This window comes from Chlamydotis macqueenii, chromosome 1 (genome assembly GCF_036417535.1).
Source record: "Chlamydotis macqueenii isolate bChlMac1 chromosome 1, bChlMac1.mat, whole genome shotgun sequence".
NCBI lineage: Eukaryota > Metazoa > Chordata > Aves > Otidiformes > Otididae > Chlamydotis > Chlamydotis macqueenii.
In genome coordinates this window covers 52,969,319-52,987,092 of record NC_141556.1, presented here as the reverse complement: position 1 = coordinate 52,987,092, position 17,774 = coordinate 52,969,319, and the positions used below count along the sequence as shown (strand labels likewise).

At 52.8% G+C, this 17,774-nt stretch overlaps 1 protein-coding gene across 1 annotated transcript; it reads left to right on the top strand.

Annotated features, from left to right (window-relative positions):
- The first annotated feature begins 10,458 nt into the window (after nt 1-10,458).
- On the top strand, nt 10,459-16,254 carry LOC147602053 (uncharacterized). The gene is made up of 5 exons (XM_086744294.1): nt 10,459-10,503; nt 14,451-14,725; nt 15,504-15,618; nt 15,884-16,057; nt 16,144-16,254. Exons 1-5 carry the CDS (start codon nt 10,459-10,461, stop codon nt 16,252-16,254), a joined length of 720 nt encoding a protein of 239 aa, XP_086600420.1.
- Nucleotides 16,255-17,774: the final 1,520 nt, after the last annotated feature.

Sequence of the window (17,774 nt, the reverse complement as noted above, 5' to 3'; positions counted from 1 at the left end):
TCCTAAAAAAAAAGTTTTAGGTAGGTTTCCAGGTTTGCCTTCAAGTTATATGATTCTAACAGTTACGTGTTTGGTTTGCCGTACAAACCTGATATGTTTAACCCCATCAGGTGAAGTCACAGTGGCCGCTTGCATGCGAGTCACCACGCTTTGGATTAATTGAATTAGGCACAGTATAATACAAGGCGGGGGGCGGGGGGGGCTGTTTCTGCTTGTTTAGAAGGAAGAAGTTTTTTCGACAAAGTCAAAATTCCACATTGCTCCGCCTCACTCTGCATCAGTGCGGTGATTTGTGCTCCTGTGTCAATTAAAAAGGTTACTGTTTTTTTCTGTGGCCCTACAGCCACTGTAATCAACAAATCCCCTTTCACATTTAAGGTGAGTTGTTTTATAAACATCCACCCTCCGTTTCCCCCCCCACCTTCGGGGAACGGAGGAACTAGTTTCCCATCACCCTCTTTTCTGCATCAGTTTCTTCCCCAAGGTCTATCCATGGTGGGGCACTAGGGGTTGTTCCAAAATTGACTTTTTGCCCCGATCCTGTTTGTACAAGTTTCTCTAATTTCTGTGTTGGAAGCCCATCCATTACATCTCGGGGAATACCTGTCTGGAGTCCCGGTTGCTGCCATTCCTGACGGCCGAGGGGTCTCCCTCTCCCAGGATCAGTAAGTCGGACCGACTTAAAATCGTGACTTCTCTTGACCAGTGCTGGCCAGCCTTCACCTTTTTCTGTGGCTCTTACAGCTCTGGTTTCAGTGTTTTGCCCGAATCCACCAACAGGACCGTATGTCCTCCCAAAATTTATGAGTTCTTGGGCTACTTCTCCCCATGTCCACACTTTCCTCCCTGTCCTTCTATGATCAGGGGTCACTGTTCCCTCCAGAGCACCGGTAAGTCTGTCTGCCACAGGGGTACTTTGTATCTTCCCCTGTAGCTGGATCCCAATGGGTTTCAGGGAATCAGGAAGTCCTCAGATTAGAGGAGTCATCTGTTCGGGATCCACAGGCATCATCATTGGAGAGCCCTGGTTAGGTTTGAGCTCTCTATCATACATCATTTGCAAACAAGCAGCCTTCTGCACACTCTCCACCAGTTGACCCACTGTGCCCATGATGGCTAGGGGGTCTCCCCTCTCCAAAGGGTTCAGCCCCCCAGCCCAATATGCTGCCCTCTGTGTCAAAGACCATGGGGCCCGATAATTGCCGGTAGTTAAAAATACACCTGGACACCAATATCCTTCCGCTTCCTTTTCTGACAACAAGATTCCACCCCCCCCAACAACGACACTCTCCAGACATCCTCTGTGTCCGATTCCTTTGAAGTCCTTGCAAAATCCTTCCTTAATTTTGCCAACTCAGTTGCTGTAAACGGAACCTCTTTAGTAACAACTTGGGGATGGTTATCGGTTTCTCCCTCATACACATATTCAGTTTTAACTAGGGGATACATGTGAGGGGGGTTCTCTACAATTTCTTTTGCTTTTTGCAAGTCCCCCTGAGGGTAGATTTGCCTGATTCCCTTATCTTCTAACTTCAACTCCACCTCTCCACACGAGTCATTTTCTCTCCACAATTCTTCTGCGGGGATCTCATCACAAACATTTGCACATTTGCCAGCACCCATCTCACCAAAGAGGGGTTATTTCGTCCTGAGAGGGCCGCACCACAATTTTAACCACAATTCCCCCCCCACACACTCTCAGGAGGGCACACCTTTCAAATTTCACAAAAGGGGGGGGGGGGCCACACCATAATTTTACCACAATTCCCCCCCAACATACACTCTCAGGAGGACACACCTTTCAAATTTCTCACGAAAGCACTTATGTCACAAAAGAGGATTTATTTCGTCCTGAGAGGGCTGCACCACAATTTTTTTTACCACAATTCCCCCTCCACACTCTCAGGAGGACACACCTTTCAAATTTCACAAAAGGGGCTTGTCTTTTGCCCAATTCTATCACTGTCCTTCTCCGGTTCTTTTCCTCGCAGACAAACAGAACCGCGGATCCGGACTTTGCACTTGCTTTGTACCAACGTAGGTCTCAGTCATACACACACACACACTAGAATTTCTCATAAAGCAACTGGACACTTTCTGTTTCTCCGAGAATCCTGCCGACTATGCCAATTAAATAATGTCACATTCCGATTTCGGACGAGAGGAAGGCACCCTTGCGTTCTAGCCGACCTCAGACGAGTCTGGGAGGCTAGGGGCGGCTGGACCGACCTCTCACACACCGGAGCGTGGTTTTGTTCGTATTCTCGAGAACAGAATTAAGACTCAAAACGGAGTCAAGTGCCGGGTAACTTTATTAACCCGATAAGAAGTTTGTAAATGGAAGAGAAAGGAGAGAAAGGAAGGAAAGAGGGAAAAGAGTTTCAGTTGTAATAGCTACCGCCACAGAGCTGCGGCGTCCTGACAGTCCAGTTCGCTCGATGGGGGAACGATCCGGCCGGTGTTGGCCGTCTCAATGTCGGTTCCGTGGATGTGTGTTCCGGCGAATGTGTATTCTGTTGAATGAAGTGAAGAGTAGTGAAGTGTAGAAGTGTCGAAGTCTCGAAGAAAGTGTCTAAGTCTAGAAGTCTAGAAGTCTAGAAGAACCTTCTCTAGACTGAAGCGGACAGGGAAAAGCAGAGTGAAAAGCTTCTGACGTCCTTTGTAGGTGCCTTGCCAGCAGTGAAAGCAGAACAAGAGGAAAATGAGGACTCTTCTTTTGATTTCGAGGAAGAGTCATAGAACCAGAATCACTGTGGTGGGAAAAGTCCCTGAAGGTCATCGAGTCCAATCGTAAACCTTACTCTACCATGCCCACCCCTAAACCGTGTCCCTAAGCACCACATCCACGCATCTTCTGAACACCTCCGGAGATGATGATTCAACCACTTCCCTGGCCAGCCTGTTCCAGTGCTCCATAAGCCTTCCAGCAAATAAAGTTTTCCTAAGATCCCAGCTAAACCTCCCCTGGTCCAACTTGAGGCCATTTCCTATGCTGCTGTCACATCCCTCTTGGGCAAAGAGAGCGATGCCAACTTCACTACCACTTCCGGTCAGGTAGTTGTAGAGCGAGAAGGTCTCCCCTCGGCCTCCCTTTCTCCTGACTAAACAACCCCACTTCCCTGCAGCGCTGCTCACAGGACTTGTCCTCCAGACCCTTCACCACCTTGCTTGCTCTTCTGTACACAAACTACAGCACCGCAATGTCTTTCTTCTAGTGAGGGGCCCAAAACTAAACCCAGTGTTCAAGGTGTGGCCTCCCAAGTGCCGAGTCCAAAGGGACAATCACTTCCCTAGCCCCGCTGCCCACACTGTTTCTCATACAAGCCAGGATGCTGTTGGCCTCCTTGGCCAGTTGGCCACACTGCCGCCTCATATTCAGGCACCCGTCAAACAACACCCCCACATCCCTTTCCACCAGGCAGCTTTGCAGCCACTCTTCCCTATCTAAGAAGGACTCCCTGGGGTCTCCCTGGCCTCCCTTGCTTTTGGTCTCATTTCTCTCTACTGCTGCCTCCGCCACATGCTCCAAACTGGGACCTTGCCATGCCGCTGCTGCAGGCAAGCTCCTCAGTTTGGACTGGGATGAAGGAGGTCAAGCTAATGACTCGGCTCTCCTACCAGCTGTCCTTTGAGCTGGACTTGTAGTACAGGATTGAAGCAGTAAAGCTTCCCACCAGTTATGATCCTCTGAAATCCTACCAGGCTGGCGCTGTGAGGATTGCTGTTTTTCCTCCACATAGGTCTCTTCTCCACATCCAGTCCGTGTCAAGCGGTTGCCCATGGGGTATACAGCCTAGACGCTTTGCTCCCTCTGTCTACTTCCTCTCTGTCTCTTGGGCAGGTGTTCTTCAGTTCCTTTTGAAAGCCCTGCTCCACAGAGATGCCTAACACGCTGCTTCTGTTTGCCGTTCTCCTTCGTTCCGTCACCTGATACAACGTTATGGGTGTTGGCTGAAGCAAGAGCTTTGCAAGTGGAAGTGGGTTCGGGATGAGTCTGTGGCAGTTTTTACGCATGTCTTTTAATCTACACAGTCGGATGCTGAAGGTCCAAAAACTGGGCCAACAACCATGGTGCTTCCTGATGCAGTCCACTATGGAGCCCGCTGGGAGCCAGTTGCAGAGGAGCCCAGCAATGGTAATTTCCTGGTGGACTAATGGTTACCTTTGTAAGCTTCTCTGGACTGAAGCGGACAGGGAAAAGCAGAGTGAAATAAGCACTCACAGCAGCATCGCGCTTCTTTCCTCTTTCGTAGGTGCCTTGCCAGCGGCGGGAGCAGAACAAGAGGAAGATGAGGACTCCTCTTTTGATTCTGAGGTAGAATCCTAGAACCAGAATCATTGTGGTGGGAAAAGTCCCTGAAGATCATTGAGTCCAACCGCAAATGTTACACTGCCATGCCCACCCCTAAACCGTGTCCCTAAGCACCACATCTATGCATCTTCTGAACACCTCCGGGGACGGTGACTCAACCACTTCCCTGGCCAGCCTGTTCCAGTGCTCCATAAGCCTTCCAGCAATGAAGGCTTTCCTAAGATCCCAGCTAAACCTCCCCTGGCCCAACTTGAGGCCATTTCCTGTGCTGCTATCAAATCCCTCTTGGGCAAAGAGAGCGACGCCCACCTCGCCACCACCTCTTGCAGTGAGGGGCCCAAAACTAAACCCAGTGTTCAAGGTGTGGCCTCCCAAGTGCCGAGTCCAAAGGGACAATCACTTCCCTAGCCCTGCTGCCCAGACTATTCCTCATACAAGCCAGGATGCTGTTGGCCTCCTTGGCCAGCACATAGGTCTCTTCTCCACATCCAGTCAGTGTCAAGCGGTTGCCCATGGGGCATACAGCCTAGACATTTTGCTCCATCTGTCTACTCCTCTACCTCTCTATCTTGGGCAGGTGTACCTTGGCCCATTTTGAAAGCCCTGCTCAATAGAGACGCCTAACACAGTGGCCCTGATAGCCCTGTATGCAGTCCATTGCAGAGGAATGTGGCAATGGTAATTTCCTATTGGGACTAAGTGTAAGCTTCTGTAAGCTTCTCTGGAGTGAAGCCGATAGGGAAAAGCAGAGTGAAAGAGGCACGCTTCGTACCTCTTCTTTGTGTGTCTTGCCAGAAGCAGAAGCTCTGCAAGAGGAAGATTTTGACTCCTCTTCTGAGAATGAGTTACTTTCTCTTCCACAGGTAATGCAGAAGTAACGCTTCTGTAGCCCCAGTGCTGAAATGCGCTGTGATGCTGTCGTGTTGCTGGGGATTCCTTTCCTCCCTCTCGGTCTTTCTCTGTTCTTGTTCGCTCAGATTTCTGCACCGGGCAGAGAAGAGCTTCAGCTAAAGAAGGATGCTTCAACTCAGGCAGATTGTCGAGGCTACAGACAGGTGACTGTTAAAGGCCGATCTCCGTACAGAGAGCTTTTCTTCGTACTGAGTTCATTTTCAAGTGCTGCTAGGAGGACTTTAGTGATTCTGGACCTGAAGTGTATTTTGGACCTCCTCTTGTTCGCGTTGTGAAGCAGAAGAGCTGCATAAAGAGAGAAAACTCTTCGGTGACACATCGGTGACACATCTGCTGTATTTTAATCCAAAGCCTTGCCCAACACAGGAGCGATATGAATATTTTAAAAATGGAGCAAATATGCCTTTTGAAGAGCAGCTCTGCAGGCCACCCCAGAGCTGGATGCAGTACTCTAGGTGGGGTCTCATGACAGCAGAGTAGAAGGGGAGAACCACCTCCCTCAGCCTCCAGGCCACCCTGAAGACCGATCTAGTGACATCATCCCATGAGTTAAAGCATCCCTCACGTTGTCATCTTCTTACTGATCTCTCCGTGCTCAGGGAATACCATTTCTTTAGATGTGGGTCAGGCAGCTGCAGCAGGAGCTTACCAACGCTTTCAGAAAGAACTCCCTGGCAGAAGCTTCACTCAAAGCTAAGAAGCGCTACAGCAGCCACCTGAAAACTGCAGCTGCAGAAGCAACTGGACAGGTCTAAAGCTAAGGTATGGACAAAGCCCGTCTCTTGGCTCTTGGCAGGGGCCCCGGCCTTTCTGGGAGCAAACCAGAGTGGGGAACTGATCCATTCCTGGGGGTCTGGTGTAACCCAGGCTGGTTCAGCACACGCCTAGCTGTGATGAGGGGGCTGGGAGGGAACAGCACCGCTGCCTTTGGTGCCTGGCTGTTTGCACCGCTGGAAGCAACAGCGGAGGGCTGCGCTAAGGTGGCCTTAGTACCCTGGGCACCTTTGCAACAGGAGTAGCTTGAGAAACATGTAAGCGACTCGCCTTGTTTTAGAAGCGCGGCGCCTACGATTAGAAAGGCCACTAACCGTGAAGTGGCTTTGTCCTTAAATGGACAAGGGTGTGTGTATTCCTTTCAGAGAGCTGCTTCTCAAGTTTCATGGAGCACATGTATTTGCTTCTCTGGGGTTTGGCGAAGCAGAGTGTGTGCTGATGGAGAAAGAGTAGGCATACTGGAGTGCTGTGGCGGTGCTTTCTTGTATTCCCTCATGACATCATCATTGTTATGGAGTTGAAAAGTCACTTCAGGAGCAGAAGGAGCTTCTAACTGGGTTGGAGTAGCCAACAAGGGGCTGCAAAGTGTTTGGAGCCCTTGAGAGAGGAGGACAAGGAGTGTTGGGGCAGCATTTAGGAAGCACTGTAGGAAATCAATGTAGATGTAGGACAGGGGCCCCTGTGTAGAAGGTCAAGAAGTAACATGGCTTTTGGCAGTTGACGTGAAAGTCAAAGCAGTCCACTCCTTTTTATCAAAGCTAAGCTGGCTACTGAGGATTCTTGTTGCGGTCTGACAGCGGCAGGAATTGAAAGAACGGCGTATCTGGACTGAGTGTTATGCCGAGTCCCTGAAGGACGCCACAAAGAATAAGGAGAGGGAGCTAACCACTTCCAGGAACATGCAGGGCCTTCTGACCTCGCCTTGTGGAACTGCGGGTGTCCAAGAGCTGGAAGAACGCAGGCAACGATAAGGAACCAACACAGTGGAGCAAGGCTTCGCTTTCTGCCATTGTGTGAAAACAACAGGACTCTCTTCTTGCGCTGCAGCGAGACAATACTACACAATTTTCAAAGATGCTTTTGGCTTAGATGAGGTCCTTTCACATTCCTCTTTTGGGATTTGTGCTCTGGTGGACTTCCGTCATAAGTCCTGTACTTCCTTTTCAGGCTCCAAGTTGGAAAGGCCAGGCTGGAAGCCACAGTCCGGCAACAAGCCAAGACCATTGAAGCCCTTCAGAAAGAGCTGCCAGCCTCTGCCTCAGGAAGCTTGTCGGAGCCTTCCCTCTTCATGGGCTACAGAGCCTAGCTCCATAATCCTGTGAGGAATTTGTAAGATGAGGTTTTCCTGAAAAGCCTAGGAGAGGTCAGTTCCTCTGTTCTACTGAGTAGAGGCTGCTCTGAAAGTCCTGCTGGCCCATTCCCCAGCTTTCCGGCTTTGAGAGTTGTCCCATTATGCTATCACAAATCCTACTTCATGCCGTCTTTGTTAGGGGGTTGACAATAATGCACCGGCTTAAGTATTGTCTGCTTTAGACCAGTTGTGAGGTTGAGACCTCAGGCAGCACTTCAGACAGTCATGCAGTACCAGGGATTTGGTACCTTCAGTTGCAGATCTGTGGTTGAGAGTTCCAAGAGGAGACTGGACTTGGGAGAGTCGTGTTACCTTCTTTGTGGAGAACACTGTCTGCACCTTCTGCATAAGGATCCTGTTCCTGTGCTCCTCGTGTGATGTATCTTTTCTATTTTGAAAATGTCAGAGTGAAAGCAAGAAAGTGAAGCAGGCGGTCAAGTTGAAATGCCAGTCAGAAGCACTTCTGGACGAAATGCGGAGAAGGAACACTGTGCTGGAGGAAGAACATAGCAGGCATGGCTTTTTAGTGCTTTAAAGAAATGTCACGTTGAGTAGAAGTCAAGCTTTACTGAACTCTGATGTAAAAGCACGTACGTAACGGTCTGTGAGCAAATTCAAGCCCCGCATTCGATCTTGCACAGTGCTCCTGTGCATGAGCCTATGGTTTTAAAAAGCTTCAAAAGGCCTTGCAAATGCAGACTGCCTGCAGTTCCCCTGGGAGGGAAGCGAGTCTTTTCTTCCTCCATCCAGGTAGACTTTGGGCCCTCCAAGTGATGCTGGAGGGCTGGCTCTTCTCAGTAATTCCTGGCCTGTCGAGCACCTTACAGATGAAGCAGGCCGTGACTGTGCTGCTTACATAAGAGTACGTGAGAAAGGCCAACTTGCTTTGCTTCATGCTTTCCTTACTAATTTGCCATGCAGGCTGAAGAGGCTTCTGGAGAGATATCAGACAATTCTGATGAAGTATGCTGGGAGAAAGAGAGAGCCTCAGCTCAGTTTCCAGGGCAGAGGTGAAGAAAGAGCTGTTCTGAGGTGGCCAACAAAGTTGGTAAACTAAGAAGAAAGGTGAGCTCTGGGTTGTTTGGTGGAGCTGAGGTGATTATTTTTCTCTGCTGGAACCTGTATGATTCTTCCCCTATACTTTTTCTCCATGTTGCTCATTATCTGTTGGCTGTATGTTGCAATTGATTGGCTTCTCTTGATGCTCCTGCTGTTGATGTAGCAGTAGTAGATGATGATGTTGATGGACACAGATGTAGTTAGCATGATGAATAAAAGACATGGGCCAGGAGTCCCAGCAGGGCTACTAAGGTCAATGGCATGAGACTAGCATGGTGGGTCACAGCCAAATAGAGCTGTCTAAAAGAGATACGGGAGAAAGAGCTGGACAAGGAATAAGGCAAAAACCGCAAGAAGCTGATCCGTATCTCTGTGTAACACAATCTTCCAGGTGTGTCTGTTGCCCATGGGCTGGAACTTTGTTGTTGACACGTATGAGTGACTGGTTCTCGTTATCTGGGTCTGTGCATTAGTGCTGTACTTTCAGGATCCACTTTCCAGTGCTGCCTTTGGCCCAGCCTGCTGTAAAGCTAACACACAGCCTTCTCTTTTCCTGCCCTTCCCCAGTCGCAGCTGAACCTCCAATGCAGTTGGTGAGGAGAAGCTGCTGGAGCAGAGGAAGTGCCAGTGCCCGAAAACAGAGTGCTTACGGGAAGATGAACGAAGCCTGGAAACCTTTGCCTTCCACCTTGTGCAACCACTGCCCTGCATCTAATTCCAAGTGTTCTGTTGCAGCTTGGTATTTAATTAACTGTGTCATCTAGTACGTGTCTTAGTTCTGCTGCCCAATTGCAGCGCTCCAGGCCTAGCGGGTTTGGATGAGGAGAGTCCTGCTTTTGAAGGCTCGTTCAGGCTCTCTTCCCATGCAGGCCCTTGGCACGTCTCTCTCTGCCCTCGCTCTGAATGAAAATCAGTCCTGCAGACGTCTCCGAGAGGGAGCACGCGTCTGTGTCCTTTTCCTCTGCAGAGGCTTGAACCATGATTGTGCTCAGAGCAGGGACTAGCACTGAGCTACTGGTAATCATCAGTTACCAGACTCTTGCTGCCTTTTCAGAGCAATCCTCCTGGTGCTCAGGGCAGAAGGTGCTGGGTGAGCTTCTGGTAGCCAGGGAAGCTTTGCAGATCGCACAGAGATCCGATGGATTTGGAGCTCGCCAAGGGGAAGGGTGTGAAGGAGTGGGCACAAGCTGGAGCAGGCGGAATCCCTCCTCAACCTAAGGAAAAACCTTTTCTTTTCTGAGGGTGGTGGGAGAGCGGTGCCAGGAAGCAGGGTGCTGTGCTGCTCCCTCGGGGACGGGGAGCCAAAGGGGCTCCCATGGCAGCAGGGCAGGGCCCAGCCTCGGCCTATCCGAGAGAGGGGAGCAGGGTTGGGCCAGGGCGGGCAGCCAGGGCAGCAGACAGCCCAGAGGGACAAACAAGTGCCTGCAGAGGCAGCAGCTCTGCGGGCAAGCCAGGAATTCAGGCCAGGCCGGGCTGGGGTTCAGACCCACGGGTGGCAAGCAGGGTCAGACACAGCCCAGTGATGGCCAAGCAAGGCCGCGGGGAGGCCAAGGGCAGGCCGGGAAGACAGCCTGTGGGCTGGGGCCTGCACCAGTGTTGATGCGGAAGTCACGGACACTGCACACGACCAATATGATCAAGGAAATGCCGCTTTATTGTTGATACATCCCGGTTAATATAGCCCTTCTAATTCCCTATCATGCACAAGCTCTTTACTAATTGGCTAACTAGATCATGCACGCGCTCTTAGCTAAAATATGATTCGTTAAGTCTCTTTGTTCATGTGCACGGTCCTCTCCACCTGCATCCTGCTTCACGTTCTGCTTTCAGTCACGTACACCAGCCTTTCCTCCTCCTTTCAAGGTTGCTTCATCATTTTCTCACAGACGGCCTCCGCGATGTCCTTGAAGCCTGCTGCTCACAAACATAACAACTCCTTTTGGTCTGGATTGTTCGCTAAGTGTCCTTGATTCTCCAGATATCCAACACACCAGCGTGGTCCGCGGCCAGGCACAGGCACAGCTGAGACAGAGCTGGAGCCAGCGACGCCATGACAGAGCTCAGGCAGGGCCTGGAGGCTTCTGCCTATGCCTCAGTGAGCATCTTGGGCCTATGGGCTGGAGGCCCAGGGGCCTGGGGTGGGGCTGGACACCCTGGCTCAGCCTGCTGGTGGCTTATTTGTGCCACAGAGAGGTTGTGGAGTCTCCATGCCTGGAGATGCTCCAAACTGGACGTGGCCCTGCACCACCTGCCCTGGCTGACTCTGCTTGGAGCAGGGCGTGGACAGACTAGATGGATGAGATGAGGTCCCTTCCAGCCTCAAGGATGCTGTGCTTTCAAGGCCCAAATATCTCCAGTGACACGGAAGTTTCACGCTGCAGGCACTGTTTTATTGGGCTAGACGTCCTGCCCGCTCTAATGCGCGTGTCTGACCTGAGCTGTAACCGTAGTCTTCCTTGGGCTACATGCAACAGACAAAACAACTGCAGACTGTATCCAGCGTCTCCAGGCACAAGGATGGCAACAGCCTTCTCGGACACCAAGTCATCTTGTGATGTGTGTTGCCGCCAGTGAAGAATGGCCATAGAGTTAGCCAGGCAAATCTTGATTTCCAAGCCCAGGTCATGAGGAAAGAGTCTTTGGGGACTTCTCGAACTCCCCAGCCAGCAGGTCCTCATCTCTTCTGCACACCTTCAGGAAAGCTGCTGAGAAAGTGCCCTAGAGGCATTGGTGTGCCACCCTCTGGGTGGTTGGGCCAAGCCATGCAGTGCCACCACTCTGGAAATGAGGGCTACAGCAGAAAGAAATGAGTCTCCCTCTCTCCCTCAGCTGAAACAGTTTCCCTAGGTAGTTCCCTTTGCTGCTGCAGAAATGCTTTTGTCAGTGCAATGCAGAAGGCAGCATGAGGGAAGCCACAAGCAACTAAGAGGGACAGCTTCGTAAACCACTGACAACAATTATGCCATAGCCTCAGGCAGAGCGAGAGGACCCCTGTGACACTGGTTGCTCACCAGGCAACACCAGCTGTATCATAGCTCTGCAGGGTCAACTCGCCAGAGTTGTTCTAGTCTCTCATTGGGCTTTCCGCTAAGAGCTTGCCAAGCTGACATTCAGATGCATTTTTATACTTTTGGGACTTCTGTTTCCCACAGCGCAGTTTGAGACCTGCAAGTGGAGAAGAACCATCATGCTTCAGGTCTGGCTGGGCTGCAGTGGAAGCTGACAGCTATGGAGGTCCACGTGGCCCAGACCCCACCTCTGCAAACACAAGCAGGTAGCTAGCTAGGCATTGCAACTTTGACAAGACACTCTTTCACAAATACACAAAGTGCACTTGGCAAAACCAGACTGACATAATGCTCCACCTCCTCTCCAGGCAAACACCCTTCACACTCGTGAGTTAACAGATGTCCTGGCTCTAAAACCAAAACGGCCTTTGGAGGACACCAAAGGTGTCTTCAAACAGTAAACCGCACCCATTCTTCGCATACTTGAGAAGGAGAGCTCTGCCAAGGAACACTGCTGCAAAGTCCCAAGAAAGGGACCTTTACAGGTCCCTTCTAACCCTAACTATTCTATGATTCCCAAGGCAGCAGCGAGCTCCGTGGTGATGTGTAAGCGGAAGAAATCTGGCTGCTCAGCAGTCCACTCAAAGACTCCTGAGCGCAGCACTTGCCCTGATTTTGCTGCGGGGCAGGGGGAGACAGCTCCAGTGACAAGACAGCATGAGGCAGGACCAGACTGGCTCTGGCCCTCGCTCCTCCTCCTCTCCACCATCAGGTAGCTGCTAGGCATTATGTAGCTTCCGAACTCCCACACAAGCAGTTCAAAAGGTCTGACTCAGGATCTCTTCTCTAGCTGGTAGCAGGTGGCACAAGGGAACAATACATCCAAACAAACGCCAATATTTTTGGTTTGCATGTCTTGCACTGGTTCTCCCCAGAGAGCGAGTGTCAGTGCCAGAAGCAGCCGGTGGAAGCGCAAGAGTCTTTTCTCCACGCAGGAGACTTTCTTGGCATAGCACTGCCCCAGCCACCCTCTGTGTTCTGCAGCAACAGCTGAACAGAGCACAGGAATCAAGTGCAAGGGAACATTTTCTTTTCTTGCTATCCTGACAACCCCCACAGCTGCTGCCAGTTCTGTCTGTCCTACACACATGGCACTGCTGCCTCCAGCTCAGCACTCGGGCGCATCCGGAGCGCAGGTTATGCCGAGTCCCTGAAGGACGCCACAAAGAATAAGGAGAGGGAGCTAACTGCTTTCAGGAACATGCAGGGCCTTCTGACCTCGCCTTGTGGAACTGCGGGTGTCCAAGAGCTGGAAGAACGCAGGCAACGATAAGGAACCAACACAGTGGAGCAAGGCTTCGCTTTCTGCCATTGTGTGAAAACAACAGGACTCTCTTCTTGCGCCCCAGCGAGACAATGCTACACAATTTTCAAAGATGCTTTTGGCTTAGATGAGGTCCTTTCACACTCTTCTTCTGAGATTTGTGCTCTGGTGGACTTCTGGGAGAAGGCCTCTACTTCTTTTTCAGGCTCCAAGTTGGAAAGGCCAGGCTGGAAGCCACAGTCCGGCAACAAGCCAAGACCATTGAAGCCCTTCAGAAAGAGCTGCCAGCCTCTGCCTCAGGAAGCTTGTCGGAGCCTTCCCTGAAACCGTGAACAGGAACGCCTGTGATGTCATCTGCAGAGCTTTGTACCGTCCCGACTTGAAATTTCCCAGCCGGGCTAATTCGGGTGTTGGTGTCAGTGTAAAGAAGGTGCCTTTGCCCATGGCCAACACGAAGCAAATGAGCCTGGGCAGGGCTCACGTGCTACACGCACCTGGCACTGTGTGCCGAGGAGCTGACGCACGTTTTCCTCGGGATCGCAGGAGCTGAGCCGCCTGGCAGGAGAGCACGCCGGGGGACTGACGCGCGGATCAAACTCTACAACTCGGAGAGCCTTATAAAGCAGGCATGTTTATTTGGCGCCGGGTGCGTGGGGGATCGCTCCTCCAAAAGCACACACACCGACAGCACATTTTACCAAAAATGTATACGGTGCAGGTATACATATTCATAGGATTGCACAATACAGACATACATATGCATGAGCGAGGCGGGGTTATTCAAAAACACTTGCGTAAGCATTTCAGATCTGTGTCTGGTGGTCGTTCACTTCTTCCTCCAGATGAACTTCAGTCATTCACCCACGCTCTCCTTTCACTGGGTGATTTCAGCAGTTTCTTAACGACTTCTGACCAACATTGCAGCTCCCGTTATCCTGTCCTTTGCTGGACGTATCAGTCCTCGACAAATACCAGTTTCTGGACAAATACCGGTCCCTGACAAGCTTAAGCGAGTTTCAATGCAAACAGGATCGTTAGGCGTTGTCCAGCAGACAGCGAGCCTCCTGAATCAAGCAATATGCAGACAGTTACTCCCCTACATCAAGCAATATTTAGCAGAGAGTTAATTCCCGGTATCAGGACATGTGGCCACGGCAGCGCGCGCGCCTCGTCCCGGCGGGGTGCGCGTTCACACCAGCCCCGACGGGGGGGTCACTGCGAGTGAGGGCGAGAGCCAGGCGAGAGACCGCCCGACGTCCCCGCCCGCCCGAGCCAGGCGCTGGCCGCCTCCGGCTCCGCTTTTGGGGACCCGCAGCCCCAGGCTCCGCGGCCACGCGCTGAGGGCAAACGCGGAGCGGGCGAGGCGAGGGCCGCTTCGGCGACTGCCGCAGCCCCCGGCCGCGGGGGCGCCCCGACGCCGCAGGCAGCGTAGACTCCGCAGTCTGCGTACACTTACGGAGCCTCCAGCCAGCCTGTCACCCTGTGACGCCCCCGCCGCGCCCTCTGTGACGCCCCCCGCTGCCGCTGGAAAGCCGCCCCCGGCAGCCGCCGCCGCTCAGTGCTGTCGCCGCCGCGGCGGGACCGGCAGCGCGTCTCGGGCTGGCAGCGTCGGGGGCTGCGAGCCGCGGCCGCCGCTCGGGGCTCCCCTCTCGGCTCTTGTCGCCCTCTCTCCGCCCTCTCCCCGTCCCTTCCCGTCCCGGGGCTCGCCAGAGCCCGCCGGCCGCCTGCTGCGGCTGCTCACGCCGGGCCGGCCCGCGCCCTCGTCCCCGCCGCAGCATGCAGAGCCTCCGCGGACTCTTCAGGAGGGGGCGGCAGCGGCCGCCGTCCGGCAGCGCTCCCGCGCCCGGCGCCGCCGGGGCCTCCGAGCAGCGGCAGAGGGGCCGGGGCGGGCTGCACAGCGCGGCCGCCGACGGCGACCTGGCCCAGCTGCAGCGGCGCTGGTGGCTGAGGAGACTCCGCATCAACGGGCGCGACGCCAACAAGCAGTAAGGGCCGGGCACTGCCCCTAGCAAAGCTTCCACCCACCCCGGCTGCAAGAGCCGGCAAAGCCCAGCGGGGTCGCAAGCGCCCTCGGAGCAGGGCCGGCTCCACAGCGCTGGCCTTGCCGGAGGCCTGCCCAAGCTGGGACCGGAGCCGGCGGGTGCTCCGCTCCGCCCTGCCCTGCCCTGCCCTGCCCTGCCCTGCCCTGCCCTGCCCTGCCCTGCCCGCCTGGTGCCTGTAGTGAATCTTGTGTGCGGCTCAGCAGGCCTTCGGCCAGGCACAGACGGCTCCTTTCCTGTCGCCAGACTGAGTGGCTTGTTTGAGCAGGGCACGGCTTCCCCTTGCTGTTACAGGTCCCATCCCCTGCGTCTCTGGGCACGCCTGGCGCGGGACTGATCCGGGGAAAACCCAGGGCCTTGCGCAGTCTCCGCAGACTTATGCAGCCTCCGTAGACTTCAGGCTGCCAAGACGCGGTCTCCTTTTGCTGGCCTGGGTGGCTGGGCAGTCCTGCTGGAGGCCTGGGCACAAGAGCCTGCTTGGGCAGGTTCAGTGACACAGCTGAGGAAATGCCTCCTGACTCAACTGTCCCCTCTTGGGGACTTCTCCTAGACAGCCCCAGGCTTTGGGTGTGCAACTGCTGCCACCGGCTCTGAACAAGAAAGCGTGCTTTCGGCTTCCTTTTGGCAGCTGAGCTTTGTGGCCCCATGTGGCGAGTTCCACAGCCTGAAACCATGTCTTCAGCTGTCTCCCTGTGACAGCTAACTGAATATCTTTAATTCCTAGGACGCCTCTGCACCTTGCTTGTGCGAACGGCCATGCAGATGTCGTTCGCTTTCTGGTAGGACAGAAGTGCAAGCTAAACCCTCGCGACAACTATAAGAAGTCGCCCCTGATGAAGGTACGTGGAATGTGTTATGCTGTTGTACGTTGGGCTTATCGATTACGCGCTGAGCGATACGTACCTCGCGTGACTCTTTACATAGGTCTGCATAGAATTGTATCCTGTGATTCTACGAAACAGGCAGGTTGTAGTCAGCGGGGATGGGGCATATGTTGCCTGATCTTTGCAGACGCTCGTACTTCCCAGTGTTGGGAAGATGCGGGAGTTCTGACAGAGAGAAACGTAGACGTTGGAAGTTATTCTGCCTTTGTCTTGTTTCCAGGCAGTAGAGCACCGGCACAAAGAATGCGCAGCTATTCTGCTGGAGCACGGTGCCAACCCTGACCTCCACTGTGCCAGCGGCAACACTGCCCTTCACCTGGCTACCATCATGTCTAGCAAGTCGCTAGTGGAGCTGTTACTTGAGCACAATGCCCATATCGATGCTAAGGATGATGTAAGCTTGGATTTTGCGTAAGGCTCCTCTTCTCAACACTTGCTTGACTTTTCTCTGTTATTCTAAGGAGATTATATCTCTTTCAGTTCGGGTACACTCCGCTTGCTGTTGCGATCACGAGGCGCTGTCAGGAGATGATTGAGTTGCTTCTTCAAAAAGGAGCTGACGTGCACGCTCAAGATAAGCATGAAAGGTGAAGGCTTTGTCAAAAGTGCGCACGGGACTCCTTAGCATTGTTCAGGCTGGACTGATGGGAGGCATCGGAATGAGCTTTGCAAAAGAACCTGGAGCTGCGCAGAAGGAGCTCCTTCTGCGTGACTTGTGAAAGCAGGCCCGCACCCGGCGGCTCTCTCACCTCAGGGGACGATTGCCGCACTGAGGACTGCAAGAAAGCGTTGGCTGTGGTGCCACCGACGCACATGCACAGACTCCCCTGTCTGCTCTGGGCAGGTGGTTGGCCTGGAGACCTCCTGCGGTCCCAGCATCCTGAATTCTCTGATGCTTCCGTGTGTTTGGCTGTGCTTTCACTCCAGCTCTAGGAGAGGGGAAACGAGTTGTTTGGGAAGCAAAGAGGGGCTGAAGTAATGGCAGTGCAATGTCTGCAGAAGCTGATGTATTTCCTATCATCTCTTGGATGCTTTAGGACCATTCTTATGCTTGCTGCTGTTGTTGGGGATATGAATATCATACGACTACTTCTTCGGCATGGTGCTGATCCTTCTCAGAAAGACGTGTTTGGTTGCACAGTTACGAATTATGCCACAGTATCTCCATATGCTGAGTAAGTGGTTGACATCCTCGTTAGAGCAGCTGCACTGACAGAGTGTCCGTGCTGATGTAGGGCCCTTTTTGGTGCCATCAGCAGGGTTGAATGAAGTGTTGAGACCTTTGTTGAAGCCGGGCTCAGTGACATCTTCTGATGCATCTCTTTCCCTGTCAAGAGTGGATTTGTAGGTTGAGGAAAACTTTCCCCCACAGTTCTCCCTGAGAATTCTCCCAAGTGTGCTGCCAAGCTTCACTCCACCAAACTGACTCGCAACTACCTGCCTTTTGTTTCAGAGGGGATCTAAATGATATCCTCTGAGTTCAAGCATGTTTGAGGGTTGCTGTAGCAAAACAAGATGGTCATTCCTTCCCTCCAGGCTTCTGGCACAGTACCAGTCTTGTGCTAATGCACCACTTTGCACAGCAGCCTTGGTCAGGCACACGGTTTTTATATTTTCTTTTCTTGTTTGTTTGGGTTTTTTTTGTTTTGTTTCTAGTTCTGCTTACGAGGCAAACCTGAAAGTGGTCTCTCTCCAGATCCCCAACTGACCCTCTGCCAGGGTTGTTAGAAGATAACACCTATGCAATGTACTGAACCCCTGCAGTGCCTGGAATGCAACCGCAGTCTTTGTTGGGCTCTTGATATGCCACCTAGGAGGTCTGTAACCTCTCAGGTCCTCACACCAACCATGGGAATTTCCAAACCCGTTCAAAGTCAGGACTGGGTTTGAGGAGACATCACCCTGGCTTGAAAGGTGACGAAGTGTTGCTGCAGCGTTAGGATAGCGTCCTGCTGAGGTAGAAGCCTTGTTCTTAGATGTCTGTCTGCCGGGGGACTTTTTAAGCTTCCTGGCCCTGGAAATGGAGAGGAGGTGTAACTCTCTGCAGATGGCTAGGAATATGTGTAGGATGGCTCACGAATGCCTGTTGCTCTTTCAGTAGAGCGTGGATG

What these genes read in the sequence shown, in the direction of transcription:
- LOC147602053 (XM_086744294.1), top strand. Translation starts at nt 10,459, where the DNA reads ATGACAGAGCTCAGGCAGGGCCTGGAGGCTTCTGCCTATGCCTCA. An exon ending in GGGCGCGACGCCAACAAGCA is followed by an intron (nt 14,726 to 15,503) that starts GTAAGGGCCGGG and finishes TTTAATTCCTAG; the next exon opens with GACGCCTCTGCACCTTGCTT. An exon ending in AGAAGTCGCCCCTGATGAAG is followed by an intron (nt 15,619 to 15,883) that starts GTACGTGGAATG and finishes TCTTGTTTCCAG; the next exon opens with GCAGTAGAGCACCGGCACAA.